Below are 8,264 nucleotides of genomic sequence, written 5' to 3'. Positions count from 1 at the left end.
TCTGTCCGCGAGGCCGAGCAGCATACCAATCACGATACCAAGGTTCTCACTGTGATTGGCAACATTGAATGACAAATATATTGCTAAATATGCCATGGCACTTATTCGCCAACTTGAAATTGTTCTTGGAGCACGCCCAGATGTACTTTTTTCGGAATTTCTCTTTTCTAGATAGTGTTATAATGCGAGCGAAATTGGATTTAAATGCACCGAACGTCAGGGTCGGCTATAAAATGAACGAAAAATGCACCCTGACGATTCTTTCGGGTGCGAGAACGGAAAAACGACCTTTCTTATTCAGTCGACTCGCCTAACACAAGTTATAGACAGGAATCTCGGGAGTCGAGTTGAAAACATGACCATTTTTTTGAGTCAACCCAATACTATTCCTATAAAATACAAGTCGGATCTTGTTTTCTTTTGCGGTATTATAGCTTTCAAAATATTTGCGTTCCCCACAAGGTTGATTTCACACCAAACGCCTTACGTGATCTAACACGAGATAGTAGAAGGGTTACCATATTTTGGAAATCCGAAAAAGGGGTAAATATTTTGCACTTTGTGGTTGGTTGACTGAAAAAAAAGTCAACTTTCTTGCTCCGCTGCCAAAATACAGTTTTTCTTTCACATTATCAGCTGGTTGGCGTAGAAAAAAAAGGTCAACTTTCCGGCCCAGCTCCCAAAATAGCCGTCGGAAAGTTACTTCAGTGCTGAGATTTACTGTATCTCAGTTGAATTTTGCCCTATATTCAACCAAAATTCTCAAAAAAGAGGACATTTGGGTGTCCTCCGAGGACACTTTCAAAAAAGAGGACACTTTCAAAAAGCCTAGATAGTACTGACTGCTGAAGCAAGAGCAGGATTGTAAAAAAAGGATGGAAATGACACAAAAGGTGCATTGTGGTCATACGAAATCTACTTGAACAGGTAAAAAACGACCTCTGTAGACCAAGGGAACAAACACCAAACTCTAATTTTTCAGAATGTACATTCAATACAAAGAATGTAGACAAAAGTTGCTAATGTAGACTACATCCGTGACCGTGTTTGTATGCATTTGATAGTAAACAGTTATTGTAGGCCTATATTACTACAAACATTTCATTCAACGCGTTTACACCATCACAGTTGAAACGTCCGCTTGACGGTCTTATATTCATGTATCGATAAACACTGACATTGGATGTGACCGGTACTGGCTGTGACGCAGTTCCCACAAACAACACGATTGCACGGTAGCAGATAGCGGACACTATGAGAAAATAGAAACGCAGAACACTTGCAGCACAGGAGAGTCGACATTCCATCTCCGGTAACAATTTTCCTTCGCTTTGTCAAACTGTTCCCCATTTCCAAAAGACTTGCTTCCAGACTCGTCTGAAGCTGTCTGGATTGATGGTCATCTTCACAACTACGTTTACAGCGGATAGTAGAATTCGATTGAATAAGTCCTCTTGTTGATAAGCCATTCAAAGATTTTGATGCATTTCTACGAGGTTGCACGGTATCATCTGAATTATGAGACTCAACATTCTCAAGACAATAACTGCTGTGAACCTTTTGGTCGCGCAGGCAATATTTATCAATGCGCACTTTTAATTTAATGTTTGGAAATGGTTTGCTTGAATCGCAGAATGCGATACCTGTAAAAGGGTCTGAAGGTGGATTGCCAAAATCAGCCTGCGACTTCACATGCTTATCAAGGGTGGTTCTATCGACAGTGTGACCGCTAGGCAGCAGAACGGGAAAGCGCATCATTTCTAACGTGATAGGATCCAACATATCCTCTGGAATTGAGGATTGAGAATCGTCACTTAATACTTCATCACGTGTGGCTTCATTCCCACCTTCTACGAGAGTTTGAGGTTCAACAGAGTTTGATACGGCACACTGTCTCATTCGAGCATTGTGTGTTATAAATACTTTTCTCTTCGCCTCAATGCTGCATTGTTTTCCCGGTCGGCCCCAGATATGCAAATCCGTCAGCGATGGTACACTTCCCGATAGCATTTGTCTGATGATGATCCGCAGGGCTGTTACATTACTCAAGTTTCCGTAGGTAAAATATGCGATTGTGTCTGGGTCATCAACCATTGCAGGCAATGTGGGATGCGGAGAATATCCTCTGTTGACGAAAGCTAGTTTTGAGCGATTTGTTAAGTTTGCTGTTCCGCACTTTCGAAACTGTGATTCATCGGAAAAGTCCACCTTTGTCTTTTTGCCGTCCCTGAACACAATTTGGAAAATAAGTTCCTCATCTCGAAGAACACATTTTAGATAAACATTACAATGCAGTGACTACGCCTGTAAGCAGGGTTGTAATGGCTCAAGTCACTTCTTCATTTCGACTTTAAAATAATCGAAAATGTAAAAAAACAGGAATGTATCAATAATTATTACCCGAAAGATAGGCAGCAAGAAAACTTTGATATACGTTCAATTGTCCATAGGCGCCTAAATGGCTGGCGCCGAATGTTCCTGTCCTGGTAATCTGAACCCCGCAAGACAAATGCCATCCCACAGAGAAAATTATTTGACAGTGCAGAAATACAAATTTGAAATCGTATGCGTCTTTTAGTTTAGTACGTTTGGGTGATTTCAATATCTTTTGACATAGCAGACAGGAGGTCACGAAATAACATCAAGGAACCAAGTCATTAGGGTCAGCCCTAATAGCCTATGTTCAATTATACATTTTCCAAGACACCTCACTCAGCTCTACCAGCAAATCCGATTACGTGAACTAAGAGAGGTTAATCACCCTATGGGAGGCCCGAAGACCAACGTTTTTTTGGGGGGGGGGCTGACGAAGTGCTGTTCCAGTCCTGATAGCGACTGCCTCTCAATTTCACACAACACATAAATGTATCCCGCCAACAAAAAAGTATAGCCATAGGTAGTGTCACCCTTGTATTGGTAATGTCACAACTAAGCTGTCAACTTAATCTCTGACAACACTCCGATAAGTTTTAATACTGCGATCTGCAAACAGCTGATCAAATGTTACCTGGCAAGTTCATATAAACTCGATGTGTATAAATGAATAGTTTTCGCACTTTGTCGGCCAATGGTCGGGTAGAACGTCACTCTGTCTATGTTGACAGGGAAAGCAAATTGAAACTGAAGAGTTGCCGGGGTTCGCACAAATCGTTCTCCCTGGAAGCCCTTAAAAACATAACATTAAATGGTAATACACAATTATTATATACCGATATACAATGTATCCAATTCTTTACTGTTGCTGACGATTACCCCTGACGAGTGTCAGCTGAAAATATTCGCGTTCATTCCAATATGAATATACAATTCAATTGTGTATTGAAGTTTTGTACCTCCAAAAAGCTCTTAAAATATTATAAACAGATCTATATATTAAATATTTACCTGTTGCCTCTCTAGTATGCTCGAATTAACGAGGTTTGTGACGTTGTGGAGGTCTGCACAAACACAGCTGCAAGTAACTTGTGTGTCAAATTCATCATATGCCAAGTCTAAAGACATATCTGCATAGAGAATCACAATTAGTAAAGATTTCGATTTATACTAGGCAATTGAATCTAAATCAACTCCATCAGAGTTAAAGATTTACTGTTCAATGAAATCACATCTTTAATGCACTGTACTGACTGTAAAATCGGAAAAATCGTGGCATAGCCTATAGTTAACACTTCTCGCGAGATAAGAGGAGGCTCGAAAATCAAGCATATAGCAGTTCACAATCAAGGCATCCAATACGCAGGGCCCAAATTTGTCAGTTATATACAATTATAGTTAGCCTACAATATGTTGCCTGTCCCAAGGTAGAGCGCTACAAAGGTAATAGACTCAATAATTCTGCTATTTAGTTGCATTATCCCAATCTACGCTTACAAAAAAATACAAATAAAATTGCAAACTTCACATCAGTATTAATTTTCTGCGTAGTATCAGTAATACCAGTAATAATAATAATCGTTGGGTTATATTCTTCATCTGAAAAAGTCACACACAAAAGGAATAGTTCAGGTAGCCTGCACTACAAAACAATGCACAGGCCCATGTAATATCATAGATTGAATCGTTTGTTCGGTTGCGATTGTGACCACTAACCACTTAACAGTTACAACACCCCCAGATCCATTGTATGAAATTTTGAGATAAATGACAATACTAGTCAACTTCAATTTTATTCGAAGCAGTAGCGGTCTTGATACCTTGACACAAATGCCTATCACAGTCAACAGCAGTGTTCGCTACTCAACTGTTAAATATACCGTAGGTCGCTGGGTATGCTGAAAGGAAAGGACGTAGTTTATTTTTGTCCTTGATTTTATGCGGCATATACAGCGACTCATGATAGACCTACACACGATCTGCCAGTGTTGGGATGACTCGAGTCATGACTTGACTCGAGTCAGACTCGAGTCACCTTTTTCGCGTGACTTGACTTGACTCGAGTCACTTTGCAAAAATGACTTGACTTGACTTGACTCGGCGTATCAAAAATGTAGATTGACTCGTGACTCGGACCGAAATTCACGAGTCAATTTCAAGTCATCAAGTAATCGGTGTGGATAAAAATCACTGTATCTTGCATATATTCGGATTGTTCGCGAAACGCTGGTGTAATCCGTGAGAGCGAATAATCATTCAAATATTGTGCGTTTCACTGAGTCTCGATTGTTCTCTCGCAAATAAATTGACCGCAAACGAAGTGATCGAAGCTTACAGCTTACGTTGTCGTAACTCGAGTAGTAAAGTAATAAAATAACGAAATGTCTATTTCTGTTCTCTGTTCTTACCTTAACCAAACCTCTTGTCTTATTGAAATCGAATATAGTTTATATAGTTCTCAACCATTGGCGCAGGCTCGAATTGTATCATCAATTTGTATATGGGTAATGTGTTGCATCTTATCAATTCGATTGTCTATTCTCTATTTTGACTGGTAACTTTAAACTGAGGCTATGCAAATACGTGGTTCAACAGTTCTACGTATCTGTGAGCGATACAGCGTCTTCTTGCGAGGATATTAAACTCTATATTCGTTCATCGGTTAGGAATTAATGACCACTCAATCTGTATATCAGACAGCTAGCAGATTGCAATGACGTAATCATGCCTCATACTTCGAAAAGGCAACTTGACTTGAAATGTGACTTGACTCGTGACTTGACTTGACTTGACTCGACTTGACTCGAGTCACCTCCAAAAATTGAGTGACTTGACTTGACTCGAGTCACCTTTGAAAATCGATTGACTTGACTTGACTCGAGTCAAAATGTGCAATGACTCGAAATGACTCGTGACTCGAAGGTAGTGACTTGATCCCAACACTGCGATCTGCGCATATGCATACCATGAGTGCATGATGTGCATATGCCGCTGGACAAGGAAGTGCAGATATGGCCTTTACGGCTTTCTAAGTCATGCACCACCCCTCCATGCTATCCCAGTAATGCATGAGCGCCAAGCACGGAAGTCATGGATACCAGTGTTACTAATCAGACCTTTGGTCTGACCCAGCCGGGGATCGAACCCACGACCTACCGATCAAGAAGCCGGACGCTATTTTGGCAAACGGATAGTGTACGTGGCATTCAATATGTGTGAAATGCGACTAGGTACCAGCAAGTAGCCTACAGTTCTTACAATTTCAGTATTATTTGTAGTAAAAAAACGATGATACGCGATATGCAGTTCACAGTTAAGTTTCAACTATGTGCAGAAATGATGATCAAAGACAACTGAGTTTGTTGCTCATCAAGCTCATCTTGATTTGTATTTTCAAACCAGGATAACATGCAATTCGAATTATCTGCAATTCAATTTGTATGTATAGGCTAGGCTATATGCCACTTCCCTTGCAGATGAGGTCCCGGAATTGGATGTGGAAACACGGAATGTATGTATTTCAACAACTATAAATGAGCAAATTGAATAGTGCAATGGAGTGGTCCATCACAGCTACAAGGCTAAACATAGTGGCCATCACAGCTACAAGCCTGAAATATTTTCAATGGGTGAGTCCAAACATGACCAGACTTCAACGTGTCTTTAGCACAGTCCTTGAAACATAGGGCCTGGACCATGAAAATGTATTGGCGCTGGAGCAAAAAATAGGGTGAAAAACACAATGTGAACTTATACAGATGTTAGCTAAAAAACTAAGGAAAAATACCAGGGATGTGCAACCTACAGCCAGCGAAGAATATGTACCATACCAAATTTGAATGATTTCGAATGTAAGCTGAGCTCAAGTCATGTATAATAACAGTCAAACAATGAAATATGCATAATGCATATGCTGATTTTGTACCGGTAGGCCTACATGAATATTTGGGTTGTTCAAAAATAACTTTTCCGAATTCCAGGGATTCACTTGATTAAATTGTTGAGTTGCCTAAATAATCGCTACACACCAAATCTGGCTTAATTACAATCAGTAGAAGCCAAGGCAGAGCCAATTGCAATTTTTGAATTTATTATCAAGAATTTGAAAATTCTGTTTCAAATTTTACTGCCAACCCAATGAGATTAATAAGTTCCCTGAACGAACAATGCTTAACAATTTTTGCTCACTTCCAAGTATTAGAAACAAAGTTTTTGCAGCTGGAAGTTTTGGATTTGCAAAAAATAGTAGCATTGATGGTGGGAAATCCCAGAATAAATGATGAAAAACTCAATAACTTCGCTTCTACGGGCTGGAATTGCGTCAAATTTGTTTTCCATAATTTTTGTACACAATTTTTATATAATCAGATTCAAAAATTTCAACTGGCTCTGCATCGGCTTTTGCTGGTTGCAGTTAGCCGAATTTGGTCTACAGCGTTTTCTTAGGCAGCCTACGGTTATTTATGTCTGGTCCGTTTGTCAAATAGTGTTCGTACCCATGAAACAGGCTACAAAAACCCCATAAGTAAATTACAAAACCATAATAATTGAAGACATTATCCGAGAACTAAGATGTGTGTCATGGGATTTCGTATTATTCAAATCAAACATTCTGTCCGTCACATCAGAAAAACATCATTCTTTCAGCTCATTTCCTATATTCAAATATTTGGTGTGTCGTCCTTTGGCCACCAGTTTCCCATCCTCTTTAAAAATACTGACATCGGCATAGGCAAGATTTTTTCCTGTCCTTAAAACCTCCGACTCAATTGTGATCTTTTCGCCGGGAAATGCGGCCGACACGAATGAAACATTTAAATCCACGCTGACTCCAAATTTATTGTCTTTGGTTGTTGCAATTGCAAATGTTGAAACAGAGTCTACTAACGTACATATCATTCCGCCGTGCAAAGTACCACCGTTGTTTAAATGTTCTTCTTTGACTTCCATTTCGAACTTGACTTTTCCTGGATCAGCAGACAAAGCTTTCATGCCATTCATCACCCGTTCAAATTTGGTAGAGCGTCCGAAAAAGTTTAGTATTCGCTGAATGTTACCAAGCAAAGCCATAATATTCTAAGCAGACTGCTTATGTATCTATACATATTATTATTATTATAAATATAAAACAAGTTATTTGTCGATATAAATTGAATGATTCACACCTGACTGACCTGAGTATAGCACTCAGATACTGCTGCATGCATACCATAACAGGAAATCCTGTGTGCAATAGTGCAAGTACACAACACAACATGGGGTGACGTAACGGGTAGGGCTTGGCAAACTGCAAAATCGACTACCTGAGTGATACGATTCTGAATCACGTATTACGCTTCGAGCAGCGTATTCAAATATCGCTCATTATGACGTCGCAACAGAATGCACTATGTCAAAGTTAAAATATGTTCCTTTTATGCAACGACAAACAACATAATGTGTGTTATCCTTCATATTAAAGATATATACTTTGGTATTTTTTCGACCATACCGATTTCATTGCACTTCTTGACAATGCTGTGGGATGATCATGACGTCAGAAATGTGTTATTTACAGTAACCTTCGTACTATAATACCGTATGTCTCGTATGCTGCGACAAGGTCAATCAAGGCCCTGTGGATATAAAGCTGTATCAGCTGTATCACCCTGTGGATATAAAGCTGTATCCGTTGTATCACAGCTCTATCAGCTGTATCACTCTTGTATGGAATCGGTGTCTTGTGTTCAAAAAATTCTTGATTTTTTTATCAAATTTTTCAATTACCTTAACTTTGAGAATCATCGCTGATCCCATGTTATATAAGACAAACCGTACCGACATTCACCCAGGTATCACTCTGCAATAAGTATCACGTACGTCTATACTATGTCTGAGATGCGCGAAATAGT

The 8,264-nt window shown here is 39.5% G+C and overlaps 1 protein-coding gene across 1 annotated transcript; it reads right to left on the bottom strand.

The window, feature by feature from the left end:
• Positions 1-143: 143 nt before the first annotated feature.
• Positions 144-7,013, bottom strand: LOC145457792 (RING finger protein 37-like). The gene is made up of 3 exons (XM_080336074.1): positions 3,385-7,013; positions 3,008-3,165; positions 144-2,227 (listed from the first exon to the last, which is right to left on the bottom strand). Exons 1-3 carry the CDS (start codon positions 3,499-3,501, stop codon positions 1,123-1,125), a joined length of 1,380 nt encoding a protein of 459 aa, XP_080192200.1. The 5' UTR covers positions 3,502-7,013; the 3' UTR covers positions 144-1,122.
• Between the last annotated feature and the right edge of the window lie 1,251 nt (positions 7,014-8,264).

Source organism: Botryllus schlosseri, chromosome 15 (genome assembly GCF_051294905.1).
Source record: "Botryllus schlosseri isolate E-star chromosome 15, Bs_hap1, whole genome shotgun sequence".
NCBI classification, from domain to species: Eukaryota; Metazoa; Chordata; class Ascidiacea; order Stolidobranchia; family Styelidae; genus Botryllus; species Botryllus schlosseri.
The sequence above is the reverse complement of the archived record's forward strand: the minus strand, read 5'-3'. Positions and strand labels throughout refer to the sequence as shown.

What these genes read in the sequence shown, in the direction of transcription:
- LOC145457792 (XM_080336074.1), bottom strand. Translation starts at nt 3,501, where the DNA reads ATGTCTTTAGACTTGGCATATGATGAATTTGACACACAAGTTACTTGC. An exon ending in GCATACTAGAGAGGCAACAG is followed by an intron (nt 3,166 to 3,384) that starts GTAAATATTTAA and finishes TATGTTTTTAAG; the next exon opens with GGCTTCCAGGGAGAACGATT. An exon ending in AGTTTATATGAACTTGCCAG is followed by an intron (nt 2,228 to 3,007) that starts GTAACATTTGAT and finishes AATTGTGTTCAG; the next exon opens with GGACGGCAAAAAGACAAAGG.